This window comes from Scyliorhinus canicula, chromosome 2 (assembly GCF_902713615.1).
Source record: "Scyliorhinus canicula chromosome 2, sScyCan1.1, whole genome shotgun sequence".
NCBI classification, from domain to species: Eukaryota; Metazoa; Chordata; class Chondrichthyes; order Carcharhiniformes; family Scyliorhinidae; genus Scyliorhinus; species Scyliorhinus canicula.
In genome coordinates this window covers 72022506-72044967 of record NC_052147.1, presented here as the reverse complement: position 1 = coordinate 72044967, position 22462 = coordinate 72022506, and the positions used below count along the sequence as shown (strand labels likewise).

The 22462-nt window shown below is 47.9% G+C and overlaps 1 protein-coding gene across 3 annotated transcripts in view; it reads right to left on the bottom strand.

The window, feature by feature from the left end:
* gemin2 (gem (nuclear organelle) associated protein 2) overlaps positions 1-22462 on the bottom strand; it is a 51702-nt gene that overhangs the window by 12052 nt on the left and 17188 nt on the right. For all 3 annotated transcript variants that reach the window (XM_038780386.1, XM_038780378.1, XM_038780397.1), the window contains exons 6-7: positions 8952-9071; positions 5366-5410 (exon numbers count right to left, since the gene is read on the bottom strand). In XM_038780386.1, the coding sequence (XP_038636314.1) occupies positions 5366-5410; positions 8952-9071 (165 nt within the window). The remainder of the gene's footprint in view (positions 1-5365; positions 5411-8951; positions 9072-22462) is intronic.

Here is a 22462-nt window from a genome sequence, read left to right as displayed (position 1 = left end):
GAAATTGAACCGGTTTTTTGGGTCGGTCTTCACAGTGGAAGACACAAATAACATGCCAGTGACTGATGGAAATTAGGCTATGACAGGTGAGGACCTTGAGATGATTGTTATCACTAAGGAGGTAATGATGGGCAAGCTAATGGGGCTAAAGATAGACAAGTCTCCTGGCTCTGATGGAATGCACCCTAGAGTGCTAAAAGAGATGGCTAAGGAAATTGCAAATGCACTAGTGATAATTTACGAAAATTCACTAGACTCTGGGATGGTCCTGGCGGATTGGAAATTAGCAAACGGTGACACCACTGTTTAAAAAAGGAGGTAAGTAGAAAGCACGTAATTATAGGCCAGTTAGCTTAACTTCGGTAATAGGGAAGATGCTGGAATCTATCATCAAGGAAGAAATAGCGAGGCATCTAGATGGAAATTGTCCCATTGGGCAGACGCAGCATGGGTTCATAAAGGGCAGGTTGTGCCTAACTAGTTTAGTGGAATTTTTTGAGGACATTACCAGTGCGGTATATAATGGGGAGCCAATGTACATCTGGATTTCCAGAAAGCTTTTGACAAGGTGCCACACAAAAGGTTGCTGCGTAAGATAAAGATGCATGGCATTAAGGGTAAAGTAGTAGCATGGATAGCAGATTGGTTCATTAATAGCAAGCAAAGAGTAGGGATTAATGGGTGTTTCTCTGGTTGGCAATCAGCAGCTAGTGGTGTCCCTCAGGGATCAGTGTTGGGTTCACAATTTACATAGATGATTTGGAGCTGGGGACCAAATGCAATGTGCCCAAGTTTGCAGACGACACGAAGATGAGTAGTAAAGCAAAAAGTGCAGAGGATACCGGAAGTCTACAGAGGGATTTGGATAGGTTAAGTGAATGGGCTAGAGTCTGGCAGGTGGAATACAATGTTGACAAATGTGAGGTTATCCATTTTGGTAGGAATAACAAAAGGGATTATTATTTAAATGAAAAAATAATGAAACATGCTTCTGCGTAGAGACCTGGGTGTGCTCGTGCATGAGTCGCAAAAAGTTGGTTTACAGGTGCAATAGGTGATTAAGAAGGCAAATGGAATTTTGTCCTTCATTGCTGGAGGGATGGAGTTTAATACTAGGGAGGATATGCTGCAATTGTATACGGTGTTAGTGAGGCCACACCTGGAGTATTGTATTCAGGTTTGGTCTCCTTACCTGAGAAAGGACGTACTGGCGCTGGAGGGGGTGCAGAGGAGATTCACTAGGTTAATTCCAGAGCTGAAGGGGTTGGATTACGAGGAGAGGTTGAGTAGACTGGGACTGTACTTGTTGGAATTTAGAAGAATGCGGGGGGGGGGGGAATCTTATAGAAACATATAAAATTATGAAGGGAATAGATAGAATAGATGCGGGTAGGTTGTTTCCACTGGCGAATGAAAGTAGAACGAGGGGGCGTAGCCTCAAAATAAGGGGAAGTAGATTTAGGACTGAGCTTAGGAGGAACTTCTTCACCCAAAGGGTTGTGAATCTATGCAATTCCTTGCCTAGTGAAGCAGTTGAGGCTCCTTCATTAAATGTTTTTAAGATAAGATAGTTTTTTGAAGAATAAAGGGAGTAAGGGCTTGGTGTTTGGGCCGGAAAGTGGAGCTGAGTCCACAAAAGATCAGTCATGATCTCATTGAATGACGGAGCAGGCTCGAGGGGCCAGATGGCCTACTCCTGCTCCTAGTTCTTATGTTCTTATGAGTGCAAACAATGCACATTCCAAAATCTCGGCCTAAAGAAAGTCGCCTAACCTGCCACTCAATTTATAAAGTTGCTAAATGGTGGTAGCGTCTCCCTAACTAGGTAATAAATAGTTCTGCATTAACCACCCAATCAAATTGATAATTTACAAACTGCAATTAAATATCCTTAGACTGTTCTGCTCCAGCTGAAATACACCCACAATCTTAAATCTCTCCTCGCACCAATTATAGTTTCCATTCCGTGGTATACTGATGCATTTCTATGGCTTTAATGCCCTTTCTAAATAGAATCAAAGAATCCCTACAGTGCTATAGAATCCCTACAGGAGGCCATTCAGCCCATCGTGTCTGCACAGGCCCTTTGAAAGAGCACTCCACCCAATCCCAGTAACCCCTTAACCCAATCTCCACATCTTTGGACATTAGTATGTACAGAATCGCAGAAATTGTGGTTTAATAACTGTCTCATACAAATTTTAAATTACTTCTTATTACAACCCCTGACCAAAACCCAACAGTTGCTAGGATACCAGACAGAAACCCCAGTATTTTACTTAATTTGTAAGACTGTGAGGAAAGGATACTTCGCTCCAGAGTGATTTCACATACAAATAGGGATATAGTAAATTAAAACAATCTTTAATCCTAACATAGGATTAAACTAACTTTAACATTTTACATAAAATAGCTTTCAATTACTAGTTAAACGATGCTTAACAATAAAACAAAACACTAACTCCTACCTGCCATCTTTTCCAACCAACCAAACCCATCTCAGGTGAAAAGACACTTAAATACAGTTAAAAACAGTGCGGGTTCAATTCCTGTGAGCGCCTTTAGCCAGGTGTTTCCCAGCACTCGCAGTGCCGAGAAACACCGTGCTACCTATTGGGACTCAGGTGCCTCAACGAGGAACGCTCCACTAAAATCGAACTTAGTCCCATTTCCTGTACTGAAGAGCTCTGCTTGCCAAATCTCTCAATGCAGGAAGAGATAAATGGCGTCCCGATCTCTCCACCCCATGTCGCGACCCCCGAAACCCTCCAAAACTCAGTTATAAGAGAATCCTTTGGCTCCCCCACCTCACACGCACAAGGCAACCCCAGGCCCGATCTCGGCCAGAGGAAAAATGCCAACCTGGCACCTTGGCACTGCTGGCCTAGCACACTGGCAGTACTCCTGCCAGCCAGCAGTGCCACCCAGGCACCTTGGCAGGTGCCAGTGCCAGGGTGCCCTGGTGGCACCAGCAGTGTCAGAGGGCAAGCACCTGGGGGCCACAGAGCCCCAGAAAGACTCCCACAAATGCTATTGCATCTGGTCCCAGATTGTGGGGATGAGCACTGAACAACACTTGCCTGACATCTCCAAGGTGAAAGGATAAGATCCCAAAGCTTTAGGTAGTTCAGGGGAGAGCATATTTGAGTGACACTAGCTGTCTCACTCTAATGTCCAGATATGCAAATTTGTGATCCCACCTATAATAGGTGGGATTCAGTATGCATTGCATTAGATTTTGCGGGGGGTGGTGAGCCAGGTAGATCCTGGAAGAGGGATCTCCTGGCATCTACCAGCCTTGCTGCCTTTTGGGTGCAGCGTGGCTGGGAGATTGCACCCAAAGTCTCTAATTATCTGCTCCCCAGGGAAACTTCTTTCTATAAACAAATATCAATTAGCTCTATTCAGGTAAACAATATACATGCTTGGAATGAATCATGATCTTACTTTTACTTTAATTATCCCTTCTGTAGCCCCAGTGTCTACCCGTCTCTTAAACCAGGATTTAAAAAAAATACTCCAGCAGTCCCATACACACACTAACCCAGGCTTTTCACCACTACTGCACAGAAGACAATATATATGAAATTCCTGCATACATCATGCTTCTTCACTTTTGTACTCCTTGCACTTATTCAAAAAACCCAAAACGCACACTCTGCCTACATTTGTATTTTCCGAGCTTTATGTAATGTTGAACCTCTAGGTATTCATAATAATAATTGTTATTAGTGTCACAAACAGGCTTCATTATCACTGCAATGAAGTTACTGTGAAAATCGCCTAGTCCCCACACTACGACGCCTGTTCGGGTACAATGAGGGAGAATTCAGAATGTACAATTCACCTAACAAGCAAGTCTTTCTGGACTTGTGGGAGGAAACCGGAGAACCCGGAGTAAACCCACACAGACAGGGAGAGAACGTGCAGACTCTGCACAGACAGTGACCAAGCCGGGAATCAAAACCGGATCCCTGATGCTGTGAAGCAATAGTGCTAACCAGAGTGCTACCGTGTCTATTTAACCTCACCCTAGAGGTCCATTGAGGGTACACATCTATTCCTCTCTCTCTCTCCCCCCCCCCCCCCCCCCCCCAGTTCTACCCAAGGAGGAGTTTTAACCATGCCTCAGGACAGGCAGGAGAGTATTTATTCAAAGTGGTCCAGCTGCAAATGCACCTATATCTGGCTTAACCAGGGCAGGTTTAGGGTTAGGAATAATAGTAACTAAATGTGACATCATGCCTCAGTTCTTTTTCAGCACTTTGGATGCAACACCTCCAGAAAGGGGTTTCCAGTTCGCTGCTAGATCCAAAACGTTAAGTGTTTTACTAACTCTGCTTGTGGGCCAAGAGAAAGTGTTTCCCCACTGTGCGCCAAGTAAATCTGCAACAACCAGACAACCGCGCCCCTATTCTCCATTTCTCCCATATATCTGTAATCTCCATCTCTTCCCCACTCCCTCACCATACCCAGCTGTGATTGCATGGTCATTTGCTGTCCCAAACACAGCAGGCCTGCCGCTAGGTGATTTATAGTACAATCCAATGATGTAATGCAGAAAATATTGCTTTGATAAGGTGCAATTGTGTTCTTTAGGTCAGTATATTGGTCAGCAAAGCTCAGGGCATATTCGAATTTAATTGTTGTTTGGTCGATTAGAAAGTGAGGCGTGATTGCAGCTTGGAAGCATTCGGTATTTTAAAATTATTTAGCACCTATTTTATTTTTTCTTTATAAATTTAGAGTATCCAATTTTTTTTTCCAATTAAGGGGCAATTAGGCATGGCCAATCCACCTACCCTGCACATCTTTTGCGTTGTGGGGGTGAGACCCACGCATGGGGAGAATGTGTAAACTCCACACGGACAGTGACCCTGGGCTGGGAACGAACCAGGGACCACGGCACCGTGAGGCAGCAGTGCTAACCACTGCGCCACCCACATTATTTTGCACCTATAAAATAGGGCATCCATTGTACAACCTGTGTGCTCTAATGTAACTTTTAAAACATATTACTAGCCTATCTCCTATGGTATTGCTCATACGATGTCCTGTTTTAGAAAGAATGAGGTTTCATACCAAAGAAGAATGCAATATTCTGCTCAGCTGCAACAGGATTTCTTCAAGGCCACAGGGTTTAATCATTTTAAGCATGCATAAGTTCAAAGGTCAGAGTTTATGTATACCTTGGTTTAGAAACGTCTGAGATTTGGTTGTACTTGCAGCTCAGAGACACTAACATTTTAAGATTCTGTGATCTTGAGACTGTAGGTCAGAACTGGTGTCTTTGGGTCTAAAGTTCTTATAAAATCAGCATTCGCTTACTGTTTAAAAGCAAAGAAAAAATAAAATCTGCACTTACCTGACTCATTCTGCTGACAATACTCAACAAAGGAGGAAATCCCACCTGCAAAATAGACCAAATATTTATAGCAACTCGTTGCATTCATTTGATTTTGGACTAATTCTCAAAAGGAAAGGAGAAATCTAAATGATGCTAATGGAAAATTCCAAAAGCATTTGTGCGTCCAAAGCCAAAAGCAGAGATACAAATGTCAGTTACATTCTTGCACAACTGCTAAACACCAGAAATAAGTTTTCACAGATCCCAGCAGAAGAACTGATGAAGATCTGCACAAGGTCCAGAATTTACAAACGATGGTTCCTGCCAAAAGAATGAGACCTGTAAAGTGTCAGGAATTTAATGTGATATATAATAGGCTACACTGTGGATTGTTAACGGAACCTTGTCATTAGCCAGGAAACCCAGAGGGGAGATGCTAATCAGATGACAGGTGGGCTGATGAGCTGAATCTGTCAAAAGGAAGAATTGCTACTCAACTAGTACACTGACATGTTCAGAATGGCCTTAGTGCATATGGATTTTTGAAGCTGCTGCAACACAGGAATGGAGAGGAAACTTGGGAAGAGTCTACTTGGGAGTTTCTGCTGTGAGATCTGAGAGACTGCAGCGAGGTGAGCGTTCTCAAGGATGGGATTTAGCAGACAGCTTCTCCAGCTAAGCAACAGTGCATGGCAGAGACCGAAGAAGTCAGCATCAGAAGTGTGGTCCCTACAACCAAGAGACAGTGCACTAAGACGCTCCAGGTCACTCGTATGACATCTGAATGGTGTGACAGTTGACTTTCCAACATTCAGCTACTTCTCTGCTGAACACATCTTGCAGCTCCACTCATTTCTCTTTTTCTAGATACCGCACACCCTTGTGAACAGCCAGTATCCTGATCCCATTTGTCTCTCGCACCCATGCCTCACATTCACCCTCCAAATGTTCACCCCCTAGCCATTTCTAACATAACTCTGCCTTCTCTCCTTCCATAAGAGAGCACACATCAGGGGCAAGCAGACTCTGTGGTGATGAAGGAGGGGCGATGGTCCACCAGTGACAGCCACCTTGATAGGCACTAGATATATGTGCCCACTTGCGTAATTGGGAATGAGATCTTGTTTTAGGAGGCTGTGGATGTCAGTAGCGACATATTGTGAAAGCCTGAGCCTCCTTATGCTCACATGTTGAGAGAATTAATTTTCTGGAGATCTTGGGCTGGATTCTCCGCCCCGCCACATTTCTGCCTCGACCCGCTGGTGGGATTCTCCGTTACACTGGCGGGTCAATGGGGTTTCCCATTGTGGGGCAGCCCAATGCCGTCGGGAAACCCCGGGCGCCAGCAAAACAGAGCATCCCGCCGGCGGAGAATCCCGCTCCTTGTGTTTCAGGTCTTGCCTCCTTGGAACTGTGCCCATCCCTTTTGCCCTGTGAAGCACCATGTAGCTGAGGAGAAGACAACTTGTTCTTTATCAGAGGCGCAAAGGAGAGCCATATCACTGCGAAGGCTGATATCAGGGAAGTGCAACTGAAAGTGGATGAAACTTCCAAGAAGTTTGCAATCACATTCAAGCAGTGAAAGCACTCTCCGAGAAAGGAGTGTTGGAAAAGACTCTCACCTGGCCTTGACTGGAGCTTTTCCATTTCAATGATCAAAAACTTCCCAGTCTGTCAGTTCCACTGAAGAAGCATTCCTTGTTGTACACTCACCTGGTTGACACTGGTGAGCTGCTGAAAGCTCAGGAATTAGATGCACAGGCTATTAAAGCCAGAATGCTTGGTTAAAACCATAATGATCCGTTAGAATATTTAAATTACTCATACAATAGCTGCCCTCCTGTCTTCAAACCCACTTGGGTGAAACCCAGAAATGATCTTGGGATTCCAATCGGACGCAATGCTTCCCCATGCGTACCACGCGTCAGTAAAAATTACCCAACCCCCTCACCCTTGAGGAAAGAGAGTAGTGAAACCAAGTTTCTTAAACAATTTTTTCATCTCCGATTTGTACTCAAAATTACAATTTACTTCCATGTTTTACAATCTTTTGCCAAAAACTGGGAGCTACTTTGCAGCTTAAATTGCTGCTTTTTACTATGGCATGCACAGCTTTATTTTATTTCCTTTGACAGTCACATTATCCTGGCTCCTTTCGGTACTAGCGCTTAGCATCTGTCATAACAAATGTTCCAGACCCACACATTGAATTTGAAAGCGTCTGCACTTGCACTGATGAATAAGCACGGCGGCTTGTGATTGCCAAATCTGGATGAGGGTCATTTGACAACAGACCTGCTACTACATTGGCAGTATATACTCGCCATGCAACACATGAAGAGCATCCAAGTGTCACTCTTCTACTTTTGATATGCATCCTTATCTTGCAGCCATAAAACAAATACATCAGCAGCTGGCACCAGTAATTTGTATTTGCTGAAAGGCTCAAATTTTACTGACGCCAGATGTTCAATTAATCAATTAATTCACCAAAGCTTCAGTAGCATGCCTTCCAATAGTTCAGTCTACCTCTTGCTTTCCTAAGACCCATCATAACCCAATAAAACTAGTTAATTGTTATTACTCAGTACCACTGGCTATTATGGCATTGGGCAGTTGAGGTAAAAACTTGCGATTAGATAGCAAATGATCATATTGTTTTAATTATTTCTGAGGGTAGTGATTGATGTCATGAGGGTTTTGTTTTGTTGATCTTTAGGTCAATACTTTGTCCCCGATGACAAAATATCTATGAATCTGGCTAGAAATGCATCCCTATAAATGACAATTAGCACAAGATTGGTGTCAAGATTACTAATAGATGTAACTGAACTAGCACCCGTTACTATTTATTTTTAATTTATGAGTACATCAGTTCTTTTTTTCCAATTAAGGAGCAATTTAACGTGGCCAATTCACCTAGCCTGGGGTGAGACCCATGCAAACATGGGGAGAATGTGCAAACTCCACACGGACAGTGATCCAGGACCGGGATCAAACCCAGGTCCTTGGCGTCGTGAGGCAGCAATGCTAACCACTGCATCACGGTGCTGCCCCAGTACAAATTCTAATCATAATAATAATTTTCCTCATTCTATTAATCAGTTGGGGATTAAATATTTGAATCATCACAAAGTCAGGTTAAAATTGAAATTAAAGAAAGTTTCCTAAAAGTGGGTTTGAAGCCCTAACTATCTGTACTTTGTTGAATTCTAACTTTGTTACTTATTGATTCAAAAGCATATGGGAACAGAAAACGTCACAACAAAGCATCAATTTCTACAGTTCTCAGTAATGTACCTTTGTGTGCAACATAGAGCAAGCTTGAAAAAGGAGACCTTAACTTTGCCACACCCCCTCTTACCCTGCAAGTTTGATGTGGCCACATAACATTTGTGTGACAGAAAAAGGTAAGATACTGGATTTGAATGAAACTGAAAACAGTGCAAAAATATTGCTAAGCCTCAAAATTTTTTTTTTATCAAGTCCAAGTATAAAAGAAATCTAATTTATTCAATACAACACAAAGATTTACTTGATACCAATCACCACTGATCAAGCAGCCGATTTCACATTGTGCTATTTATATAATAAAAATATTCACCTGAACATAGTCAATGCCTGGGTTATCGGGCTCATTCATGATTGGTAATACAGATGAACCCAAGTACAATTTTTGTCCAAGACAGAACTTTTTCCATCCTTCTTCATCATCAAGTGTTGGCTGTGAAGTTGACAGGAATTACAATTAATTCAGAAAAGAATGTTTCATCATCTTAAACTCGATCAGTAATCTTTAACAGTACATTGAGCATATCAAATCAATGAGGCCATTCAGCTGTCACTAGATGGCAGCAAGACATTACTGAATAATGTTTGCTCTTCATAACCATTAGGTGCTATTTGCATTTGTTAACTTTAACCAATCTACACTTTCCACAAAATTACACAGCAAGATTATACCGTCTTCATGAAAAGATCTGTAATCACCTATTCATCAATGTAACAAAGTACGAGAGAGATGGTATGTGTGCCACAAGCTTTTAAAAGTTTTGGACCAACAGTAGAGTTAAAATTATTATTTTTTAAATTTAGAGTACACAATTATTTTTTTTCCAATTAAGGGGCAAAGCATTACAATTATAACATGTATCTTATATGTAAAATGTCAGAATGACAAAGGAAGATACTATAGCTTAAAAACGCGCTCTTAGGGCAGCACGGTGGCACAGTGGTTATCACTGTTGCCTCACGGCACCGAGGACCCGAGTTCACTCCCGACCCCCGGTCACTGTCCGTACGGATTTTGCACAGTTTCCCAGTGTCTGCGTGTCTCAACCGTACAACCCAAAGATGTACAGGATAGGTGGATTGGTCACGCTAAATTGCCCCTTAATTTGGGGAAAAAAAATTTGGGTACTCTATAATGGAAGCCTTTTTTTAAAACTTGCTCTTAATCAGGAATGGCCCCCAGCCTGTAAGGAAAGACGACAGGAAATTAGTTTAGTAATAGAGTGTAATCCCTGTTAGCATCTTGTTGATTACTGCACTTAAAGACAGAACTGATGTGGTGAATAAGCCTCACTTGTTTAAAGCTCTGGGCTGTGTGTCTAATTAACCAAGTGCTGGACCTGCTTCAGCTTATTCCATTATGTAAACTATTTCAAGCACTCACTCAGTTACAGCAGTTGTAAAATTAACAACATTCCTCCAATGCTTTCCTGAAGATGTTGACTCCTCACTAGGTCGAAATGCTGCACAGGTGCTAATCACCCTCCAATAATTCACCCAAATGACTGTTCTTCACGTGCAATCCCAGACAAATAGTCTCGGAATTAGGCAGGTTATTCAATGGTTCAGGCATCACCCTCAAATTCAAAACTGTCCTCAATTTCTGCCATCCAGGGGACTTTAGGTGGTGGTGAAGTGGCGAACAGTCGCACATGCAGTGGCTCTCACCAGGGTACTAGGTTTTCAGCCCTTTTTGCCTTGTTTAGGAGCGATGTTTTGGAGGAATTTGATGTAATTTGATTGATCAAGACCCTCTCGCTCGATTAATGGCTGGTAGAAATAGTTCAAAGCAGAAATCGGGCATGGGAACGTCGGAATCAAAGGTTCCTCGATCCTCAGTGGTGGTTGTAGTGGGGTGGGGCATAGCAGCATTGTCTGCTGAGATGGTGGCCCCTCGGTGGACGATTGAGAAGTTGGGTTAGCATCTTGACAGATGAATTTAAACAGCCACCGCAGGTGATCACCGAGAATTTGGAGAAGGCAGTGGAGGGGGCTTTAGCCCCAATTCTGGTGGTCTTGGACAAAACGAACCGGCGGATAGAGGTACACGGCGGTGGGAGAGACGATTCAGAAGGTGGAGGCGGTGCTCTGAGCTGATTGTCTGCTTGGAGGCAAAGATGCCGGTGTTGGTGGAGAAGTGGGGCGTGCTAAAGGCAAAATTTAAGGAACGTCGGTTGCCAGAGGGCCTGGATGCTCCCAACTCCATGAACTACATGTCCAAGATGTTCAGAAAGTTGGTGGGGGAGGGGGTCTTCTCGACCCCTCCCGAGTTGGACTGGGCTCATAGATCGCGGAGGCAGAAGCCCAGTTCGGGGGAGGACTGGGGGGTGAACTAAAGTGCTTGAGAATTATGGAATTTGTTGTTTGCTCATGGGGGGCATTGGCATTACCCAACCTATTATACCATTACTGGGCGGCAAATATTGATAATGTGCAGGGATAGCCACTATGAAGATTTGGAATAAATTTACGCAGCATTTTAAATTGGGGCCCCATGTCTCTGTTGGTTTAGATTTGCAGAAACCATAGATTTGTACCGCCTGGCTTGATGCTTAGAGCATGGGGGAGGGAGGGTGGGAGAGGTTTATAGACATGTTTCTGGAGGGTAGGTTTGCCCGTTTACACATATTGCTAGAAAAGCTCCAGCTTCCGAGAAGTAATCTATTTAGGTACTTTCAGGTGCGCAATATTTTTACGCAAGGAGCTTCCTTCATTTCACCTGGTTTGTTGCCTTCTCTGCCGAGAGTCAGAGTGGGGATTTAAAAAGAGCGGGAGCCGAGAGTCAGAGCGGAGTTTTAAAAAGAGCGGGAGCCGAGAGCCAGAGCCGAGAGCCAGAGCCGAGATTTAAAAAGAGCAGCAGCCAAGAGTCAGAGCGGAGATTTAAAAAGAGCAGGAGCTGAGAGACGGAACAGAGATTTAAAAAGAGTACCCAGACACAGTTTTTCAGCAGGCAGTCACATATCTCAGACTAACTAACTTGAATTAAGCCTGCGGTCAGGGACAGGAAGTTGTGGCTGCGAAGGTGGCAGGAAGCGGGATCTGGGAGGTAGGATTGCAGGAGCCTCAGGCCTAGAGTTTGGGCAAAAACGGCGCTGATGACTCCAGCGGCAGGCCCCGCGAAACATTGCGTATTCTCTGGGCCCGAATGGGCCAGCAGCGGCGTTATGCCATTCATGTCGGCGTCACCTGCTGACGTTGGGCGACGTAATCAACGCCTCCCGGCATGACTACACAAAAGAGGCCCCCCCCCCAACCCACCGGCACCCACACTCTGTGATCTTTCCCTCTCCCCCCAACCCACCGCCACCCGCAGTCTGTGATCTCTCCCTCTCCCCCCCAACCCACCAGCACTCGCACTCTGATCTCCCCCCCCCCCACCCACCGGCACTCTTTGATCTCTCTCCTCCCCCCTCCCCCCCCCCCACTCTGTGATCTCTCTCTCTCCCTCTCCCCCCAACCCACCAGCACTCGCACTCTGTGATCTCCCCCCCCCCCCACCCACCGGCACTCGGTGATCTCTCTCTCTCCCTCTGATCAACGCCGATGTGACTTCGGCCAAATAACGATGAGTCAGAATATAGGAGGGAGATAGAGAAGCTAAAGGAGTGGTGCAGCGACAAAAATCTATCCCTCAATACTAGCAAAACTAAAGAGCTGGTCATTGACTTCAGGAAGCAAAGTACTGCCAGCATCAACGGGGCCGAGGTGGAGATGGTTAGCAGTTTCAAATTCCCAAGAGTACACATCTCCAAAAATCTGTCCTGGTCCATCCACTTCAACGTTACCACCAAGAAAGCACAACAGCACCTATACTTCCTCAGGAAACAAAGGCAATTCGGCATGTCCACATTAACTATTACCAACTTTTACAGATGTACCATAAAAAGCATCCTATCTGGCTGCATCACAGCCTTGTATGGCAACTGCTTGTATGGTTGATGGTTAGCATCAATGCTTCACAGCTCCAGGGTCCCAGGTTCGATTCCCGGCTGGGTCACTGTCTGTGTGGAGTCTGCACGTCCTCCCCGTGTGTGCGTGGGTTTCCTCCGGGTGCTCCGGTTTCCTCCCACAGTCCAAAGATGTGCGGGTTAGGTGGATTGGCCATGCTAAATTGCCCGTAGTGTAAGGTTAATGGGGGGATTGTTGGGTTACGGGTATACGGGTTACGTGGGTTTAAGTAGGGTGATCATTGCTCGGCACAACATCGAGGGCCGAAGGGCCTGTTCTGTGCTGTACTGTTGTATGTTCTATGCTCGGTCCAAGACTGCAAGAAACTTCAGGGAGTCGTGAACACAGCCCAGTCCATCACACAAACCTGCCTCCCATCCATTGACTCCATCTACACCTCCCACTGCCTGGGGAAAGACTCCTCCCACCATAATAGGGCGGTATACCCTATTATGTATTTTCTTTTACTTTCATGTACTTAAATGATCTATTGAGCTTCCTGCAGAAAATTACTTTTCACTGTACCTCAGTACACGTGACAATAAACAAAATCCACATGGCATGATTGTTTAATTGGCACAGGGTCAATAAGGTTATTGAGGTAAATGCGGGGCTCAAAGGTTGGTGTGAGAGAAATGGGTTTGAATTCATTGGACATTGGCATTGGGAAAGGAGGGAGCTGTTCTGATGGGAGGTCTTCGCGGAGTCCTGGCGAATTGCGTAACTAAATAAGGGGAGTGGGGTTCAGCTGTATGTAAAATTAGGAAACCAAAGTTAAAGGAGAAGTTGAGAGTGCAGGTTAATGATGAGGACTTTAAACAAATTAAAAGGGGCTGAGCTCTCAGGAGAGGTCAGTAAAGTTTCCAGAAGAAGTAATAGAATAGAGTATAAAAAGCAGCAAGAATCCAACTTCAGGCATAGCAAAAAAGGGGACATCTATGAGAAGGGGGCTGGTCAACGCATGACTCAGGGTATTGTACCTAAATGTGCGCAGTACACGCAACAAGGTAAATAAGTTGTTGAACACATAGAAATTGCCGATTACAATGTATTGGGCATCACAGGGATCAGGGCTGGGATCTAAATAGCCAAGGATATGTGCCCTTTCGAAAGGGCAGGCAGATGGGCAGAGGGGGGCAGGGTTGCATTATTAGTAAGAAATGAACTTAATGGATAGCAATAAGCAATATAGGGTCATATGGCATAGAATTGAGAAATCGCAAGGAAAAAAAAATACCCTGATGGAAGTTACTAAGGCCCCCTCGCAGGTCAGGATGTGGAGACAGAAAATAAATCAGAAGATAGAAAAGGCAAAAGGAAGATAAGAAAGGCAATATTACAATAATCATGTGGGACTTCAATATGCAGGTGGGTTGGGAAAATCAGGTTGGTAGAAAAGGAACTTGTTGAATGTCTACGAAGTGGTATTTTGGAGCAGCTTGTAGTAGAGCCCACTCGGGAACAAGCAATTCTGGATTTGGTGATGTGTAATGAGGCAGACTTGATTAGGGAACTTAAGGTGAAGGAACCCTTAAGGGGCTGTGACCACAATATGATAGAATTTACCCTGCAGTTTGAGAGGGAGAAGCTGGAATCAGATGTAAAGGTTTTACAATTGAACAAAGGTAATTACAAAGTCATGAGGGAGGAGCTGGCCAGAATGGATTGGAAGGGAGGTCTAGCAGAGAAGCAGTGGAACAGCAATGGCAGGAGTTTGTGGGGGGTACAACAGAAATTCATCCCAAGGAGAATTAAACATGCTAAGGGGAAGACAAGGCAACCATGGCTGACAAGGGAAATCAAGGATAGCATGAAAGCAAATGAAAAAGCATACAAAGTGGCGAGGATTAGTGGGAAGCCAGAGGATTGGGAAGCCTTTAAAAGCAAGCAGAGGACAACTAAAAAAGCAATAAAGGGGAGAAGAGTAAACTGGCTAGTAACATAAAAGAAGATATATAAAAAGTGAGAGAGAGGCAAGAATGGACATTGGAAAATCAGGCAGGAGAAGTAGTAATAGGGATCAAACACACGGCAGAGGAACCGAATAGGTACTTTGCATCAGTCTTCACAGTGGAAGATACCAGCGGCATACCAAAGCTTCAAGGGAGTCAGGAGGAAGAGGGGAGTGAAGTAGGCATCACTAAGGAGAAGGTGCTGGGGAAACTGAAAGGTCTGAAGGTGGATAAATCACCCGGACCAGATGAACTATACTCCAGGGTTCTGAAGAGATAGCGGAGGAGATTGTGGAGGCATTGGTGATCTTTCAGGAACCACTGGAGCAGGGAGGGTCTCAAAGTTTTGGAATATATGGGCCGAATGTCCTCCTTCTGCACTGTAAATTCTATGATCGCTGATCTAATATGGCTAATGTAACACCCTTGTTTAAGAAGGGAGGGAGGCACTTCCGGTTGCAACTATGCAGAGCTAAGTCGCACGTTCGGCAGCTCCCGCTTAGAACAGACTTTTGGGCTCTTTTCTGGGCCCCGAACGGCAAACTTTCGACATTTCCCGGTGTGGGAAGGAGTTTGCAGCATTCCCCTGAGAGTGTATGGCTTGGACCAGGAGCGGGGCGACTAAAAAAGTGGTGATGAAGCCAAAGAAAGTGCGAGGGAAGAAAAGCAAGATGGCGGCGGGTGGAGACCAAGCAGCGTGGATGCAGTGGGCGGAGGAGCAACAGGAGGCTCTCCAGCGCTGCTTCAGGGAGCTTAAAGTGGACCTGCTAGAGCCGATGAAGGCTTCCATTGATAAGTTGCTGGAGACCCAGGCGGCCCAGATCCGCGAGGTCCGACAGAAGGTCTCGGAGCACGAAGACGAGATCTTGGGCCTAGCGGTAAAGGTGGAGGCACACGAGGCGCTCCACAAGAAATGGCAGGAGCGGTTCGAGGAGATGGAGAATCGGTTGAGGCGGAAGAATCTGCGGATCCTGGGCCTCCCGGAGGGGCTGGAGAGGTCGGACGTGGGGGCCTATGCGGTCACTATGTTAAACTTGCTGATGGGAGCGGGTCCTTTCAGGAGCCCCTGGAGCTGGAAGGGGCCCATAGAGTGCTGGCGAGGAGGCCCAAGGTTAACGAGCCGCCGCGGGCGGTGCTGGTGCGGTTTCACCGATTCGCTGATCGGGAGTGTGTCCTCAGGTGGGCCAAGAGAGAGTGGAGCAGCAGGTGGGAGAACGCGGAGGTTCGAATTTATCAGGACAGGAGTGAGGAGGTGGCGAAGAAGCGGGCCGGGTACAACCGGACGAAGGCGGTGCTGCACAGGAGGGGGTGAAGTTCGGCATGTTGCAGCCAGCGCGTCTGTGGGTCACCTTCAAGGACTGGCATCATTATTTTGAGTCCCCGGAGAAGGCGTGGGCCTTTGTTCAGGTTGAGACGTTGGACACAAATTGAGGGTCGGGGTGGGGGCCGTGCATTGGGGTGGTCGGGGATTGCTGAGGTTGTGTTACACTTCGAGTGGGGGTTCTTTTTGTTCGTTCTCTGTTCTTGTTTTTTTCGCGATTTAGGGTGGATGGTTGGGGCGAGTTGAGCACTGATTTGGTTAGATCCGTCGGGTGGGTTAGCGAAGGGAGGCAAATAAATGGAGTGGGGGTGGAGGGTCGGTAGGGGGGGACGGGACCCCCGCGGGGGAGGGGAAGGCCCGAGATGGGGGTGAGAGGACTGGGCCTATGAATAGGAGCTGTGCAGAGGAGGTGGGGCCAAGCAGGTGGAAAGCACGGGCTTTTTTCCCGGGCTGAAGGCTGGAAGGGGCGGGGCGACACCGGGGAAGCGCGGGTTTTTTCCACGCTTGGGATGAAGGGGGAGGCGGGGACCCTGTGGGTGGGCAATGGAGGGGGAGGGGATGTCCCACAAGGGGAGGAGTCAAAGGAGGGGCGGGAGCGGCCGGGGCCAGCAGGAGTCGGCTGACTCGCGGGAGTGCAATGGGCGGAACAACGCAGCTAGGAGGGGTCCTAGCCGAGGTGGGGTGGGGTGGGGGGGGGGGGGGGGAGAACCGGGCTGCTGCTGGTCTGGTCAAGAGGGAGATGGAGCGAGTAGAGAGGGTCGGGACGGGGGTCGGCCAACGTGGGGAACGGGCCGAGCGTGGGGTGTGGGTCCGTGGCTGGCCGCGGAGAGGTTATGGCTAGTCGGCGGGGAATGGGGGCGGCAGCCCCCTGATCCGGCTGATAACCTGGAACGCAAGGGGATTGAACGGGCCGATTAAGCGGGCCCAGGTGTTTGCGCACCTGAAGGGGCTGAAGGCGGATGTGGTCATGCTCTAGGAGACACACCTGAAGGTGGCGGACCAGGTAAGATCGAGGAAGGAGTGGGTAGGCCAGGTGTTCCATTCAGGGCTAGATGCAAAAAAATCAGGGGGGTGGCGATTCTGGTGGGAAAGACGGTTTTGTTCGAGGCGTCGAGCGTTGTGGCAGGTAATGGCGGTAGGTACGTAATGGTATGTTGCAAGGGGGAAGGTGGTACTGGTTAATATTTACGCCCCGAACTGGGACAATGCGGGTTTTATACGGCGCATGCTAGGCTGAATCCCGGACCTGGAAGTGGGGGGCCTAATAATGGGGGGAGACTTCAACACGGTGTTGGATCCGACACTGGATCGCTCCAGATCCAGGACGGGCAGGAGGCCGGCGGTGGCTAGAGTACGGAGGGGGTTTATGGACCAGATGGGAGGGGTAGATCCTTGGAGATTTGCAAGGCCGAGGGAATTCTCATTCTTCTCACATGTTCATAAGGCCTACTCCTGGATCAATTTCTTCGTTATGAGTCGGGCGCTGATCACGAGGGTAGAGGCTACCGAGTACTCGGCGATAGCCATTTCAGATCATGCCCCGCATTGGGTAAACTTGGAGCTGGGGGAGGAGAGAGACCAGCGCCCGCTGTGGTGCTTGGATGTGGGACTGCTGGCAGATGAGGTGGTGAACGAGCGGGTTCGCGGCAGCATAGAGAGATACCTGGAAGCTAATGACAATGGGGAGGTTCGAGTGGGGATGGTCTGGGAGGCGCTGAAGGCGGTGGTCAGGGGAGAGCTAATCTCCATTAAGGCCCATAAGGAGAGGAGAGAGCAGAGGGAGAGGCTGGTGGGGGAGATGGTGACGGTGGACAGGAGGTACACGGAGGAGGGACTGTTGAGGGAGAGTTGTAGCCTCCAGGCCGAATTCGACCTGCTGACCACCAGGAAGGCGGAGGCGCAGTGGAGGAAGACCCAGGGGGCGAGCTATGAGTATGGGGAAAAGGCAAACTGGATTCTGGCGCATCAGCTTCGGAAGCGAGACGCAGGGACCGGGGCTGGATGGTTTCACGGCTGAATCTTACAAAAAGTATGTGGATTTGCTGGGGCCGTTGTTGGTTAGGACCTTCAATGAGGCAAGGGAGGGTGGGGCTTTGCCCCCGACGATGTCTAGGGCACTTATTTCCTTGACCCTGAAGCGGGACAAGGACCTCCTGCAGTGTGGGTCTTACAGGCCGATTTCACTGTTAAATGTGGATGCTGAGGTGCTGGCGAAGGTCTTAGCCTCGAGAATTGAGGGTTGTGTACCGCAGGTCATTCACGAAGATCAGACGGGGTTCGTGAAGGGGAGGCAATTGAATGCGAATGTGCAGAGGCTCTTGAACGTCATTATGATGCCGGCAAGTGAGGGGGAGGCAGAGATAGTGGCGGCGATGGACGCTGAGAAGGCCTTCGATTGGATAGAGTGGGGGTACTTGTGGGAGGTGCTGAAGAGGTTCGGGTTTGGGGAGGAGTTCATCAGGTGGGTCAGGTTGTTGTATCAGGCCCCGGTGGCGAGTGTGGCCACGAACAAGAGGAGGTCTGAGTACTTTCGGCTGTATCGAGGGATGAGGCAGGGGTGTCCCCTGTCCCCCCTGCTCTTTGCACTGGCGATTGAACCCCTGGTTATGGCACTGAGGGAGTCGAGGAACTGGAGGGGGCTGGTGCGGGGCGGGGAGGAGCATAGGGTATCGCTCTATGCGGATGACCTGCTACTTTATGTCGCGGACCCTGTGGGGGGGGATGCCGGAGGTAATGAGGATCCTCAGGGAGTTCGGGGAATTTTCAGGGTATAAGCTCAACATCGGGAAGAGTGAGCTGTTCATGGTTCACTCAGGAGAGGGGGATTGGTGAGCTCCCACTAAAAAGGGCGGAGAGGAGCTTTAGATATTTGGGGGTCGAGGTGGCCAGGAGCTGGGGGGCCCTGCATAGATTTAATTTCACAAGGCTGGTGGAGCAGATGGAAGAGGAGTTCCAGAGGTGGGATGCGCTACTACTGTCTTTCGCGGGTAGGGTGCAGTCAGTGAAGATGACGGTGCTCCCGAGGTTTTTGTTTCTGTTCCAGTGCCTCCCCATTCTTATCCCGAAGGCCTTTTTTAGGCAGGTCAATAGGAGCATAACGGGTTTTGCATGGGCACGTGGGATTCCGAGGGTGAGAAGAGTATTCCTGGAGCGGAGCCGGTGTGGGTGGGGTGGGGGCTGGTGCTGCCTAATCTCTGTGGATACTACTGGGCCCCTAATGTGGCGATGGTGCGCAAGTGAGTGCTGGAGGGGGAGGGGGCGGAATGGAAGACACTGGAAACGGTGTGAGGGTACAATTCTGGAGGCGCTGGCAACGGCGCCACTGCCTCCAACGAGGTATACCACGAGCCTGGTGGTGGCAGCTACCCTCAAAATCTGGGGGCAGTGGAGGCGGCACAGGGGCGTGTTGGGGGCCTCGGTGTGGACCCCGATACCGCGAAACCATCGGTTTGCCCCGGACAGGATAGATGGAGGGTTTGCGGGGTGGCACAGGGCAGGGATAAGGAGGTTGGGGGACCTATTCATGGATGGGAAGTTCGCGAGCCTGGGTGAGCTGGAGGAGAGGTACGGGCTCCCCCCGGGAAACGCCTTTAGGTACCTACAGATAAGGGCGTTTGTTAGGCAGCAAGTGGTGGGATTTCCGCTGCTGCCGCCACGCATGGTACAGGATAGGGTGCTCTCGGGGGTGTGGGTTGGAGAGGGGAAGATTTCAGCAATATACCAGGTGATGCAGGAGGAGGAGGCCTCGGTGGAGGAGCTGAAAGGTAAGTGGGAGGAGGAGCTAGGGGAGGTGATCGAGCAGGGGACTTGGGCAGATGCCCTAGGGAGAGTCAATTCTTCCTCTTCACGTGCAAGGCTCAGCCTCATACAGTTCAAGGTGTTCCATAGGGCACACATGACCAGGACAAGGATGAGCCGGTTTTTTGGGGGTGAGGACAGGTGTGTTAGGTGCTCAGGGAGCCCAGCAAATCACACCCATATGTTCTGGGCATGCCCAGCGCTGGAGAAATTTTGGAAGGGCGTAGCGAGGATGGTGTCAAGGGTGGTAGGGTCCAGGGTCAAACCGGGCTGGGGGTTCGCAATATTTGGGGTTGCAGAGGAGCCAGGAGTGCAGGAGGCGAAAGAGGCCGGTATTCTGGCCTTTGCATCCCTGGTAGCCCGGCGGAGGATTCTTCTTCAGTGGAGGGATGTGAGCATCAAGGGGAATTCATGCCTGACAAATCTGTTTGAATTCTTTGAGGAAGTTAGACAAAGGAGAACCAGTGGATGTAATCTATTTGTTTTTCCAGATGGCCTGTAACAAGGTGCCATTCAGGAAGCTGCTAAATAAGATAAGAGCCCATGGTGTTAAGGGCATGGTACTGGCACAGATAGAGGACTGGCTGACTGGCAGAAGATAGAGAGCGGGGATAAAGGGATCCTTTTCAGAATGGCAGCCAGTGACTAGTGGTGTTCCGCAGGGGTCAGTGTTGGAAACACAACTATTCACGATATACATTAATGTTCTGGAAGAAGGAACTGAGGCATTGTTACTAAGTTAGTGTCAGCCAGAGGGTAGTGAATCTATGGAATTCTTTGCCGCAGAAGGCTGTGGAGGCCAAGTCGCTGAGTGTCTTTAGGATAGAGATAGATAGGTTCTTGATTAATAAGGGGATCTGGGGTTATAGGGAGAAGGCAGGAGAATGGGATGAGAAATGGATCACCCATGATTGAATGGTGGAGCAGACTCGATGGGCCGAATGGCCTAATTCTGCTCCTATCTCTTATTATTTTATCCTCATGTGCTAGGTTAAGCCCGATACAGTTCAAAATGGTGTACAGGACGCACCTGATTAGAATGCTCTAGGGGGCTGACGAATCACACGCACATGTTTTGGTCCTGCCCCAAGCTTATTAGTTTCTGGTTCTCCTTTTCTGATACAATGTCAGAGATTTTGGTTGTTCAGCTGGAGCTGTGCCCGTTGGTGACCATTTTTGGAGTGTTGGATTCTCCGGTGCTGCAGATGGGGATGGAGGCAGGTGTTCTGGCCATTGCCTTGTTAAAAGCCCCAGAGGAGAGTTCTGCTTGGGTGGAGGTTCTGGTGCCACCCAAGGTCTCAGATTGGTTGGGGGACCTGGTGGAATTTCTGCACCTTGAGAAAATCAAGTATGCCATGTGGGGTTGGTAGAATGATTCTGCTCAAGGTGGCAGCCTTTCATCTCCTTTTTCAGGGAACTGGTTACCATCAGCTGTTGGGGGGGGGGGGGGGGGGGGCGGGAGGGAAAGAGACGTTGCCTTTTTAGTTGGGTTAAGGTTTTTTTTCTTTAAGTGGTGGGGGGGGATTGTGTGGATGCATTTTAGGAATAAGATGGGGTTGGTTGCATTATTGTTTGTGGAATTTACAGCATCATATAATTTACAGTGCAGAAGTAGGCCATTCAGCCCAAGTCTGCACCGGCCCTTGGAAAGAGCACCCTACTTAAGACCAAGCCTCCACCCTATACCTGTAACCCAGTGACCCCTTTGGCACTAATGACAATTTATCATGGCCAATCCACTTAACCTGCACATCTTTGAACTGTGGGAGGAAACCGGAGAAAACTCACGTACACATGGGGAGAACGTGCAGACTCTGCACAGACAGTGACCCAAGCCGGGAATTGAACCTGGGACCCTGGAGCTTTGAAGCAATTGTGCTAACCACTGTGCTACCCACTTGTTGTGTTTGTTATAATGAAAACTTTGTTTGAATAAAAATATTTTAAAAATACTTTTGCTATCCAAAAGACTCCTGTGAGAGAGTAATCAGGAGTTTTAATTTAAGCCTCCTCCTCCTCCAGTCCCAACATACATCAGCTAATTCAGTACACACTTAGAGGACTGAACTTCGAACCTACACAGGGTTCCAGTGTGTGTTACATTAACTAGCTGATTCCAAATGCTACCCATTTGAACAGCCTATTTGAAGGAAGGTTTAAAATACATCCATGGTGATAGACATGTATCAAATTTCGAAAAACATAGAATTTCTACAGCGCAGGAGGCTATTTGGCCCATCAAGTCTGCACCTACCCTCCGAAAGAACACCCTATCTAGACCCACTCTCTCCTCTATCCCTGTAACCCCACTTAATCTACACATATTTGGACACTATGGGGCAATTTAGCATGACCAATCCACCTAACCTGCACATCTTTGGACTGTGGGAAGAAACTGGAGCACCCGGAAGAAATCCACGCAGACATGGGGATAAACTGCAAGCTCCAGACACGGTCATTCAAGGACAGAATTGAACCCGGGTCTCGGACTCTGTGAGACAGCAGTGCTAACCGCTGTGCTGCCTTTTACGAGTAAAAGGTTATAATTAGTCAACGCCATTAATTAGGGACAATGCTCATGTCTCGAGATCTACCAAGTCTGTTTTGTTAGAGGCAGGCAGCAAGCAAACTTTCATGCTGCATCCTCACTGCCATGATTGTGCCATGTAGTCTAGTACAACCTACACTACTGTCTGTCTGCAAGTGTAATAGGGGGTCTAAGAACGTGCAAGAGGAGTATCTTTTCCTCCGTGAGCCTCCAGCAGTCTGTCCCTCTTTTTTTTTTAATAAACAATTTTATTGAGG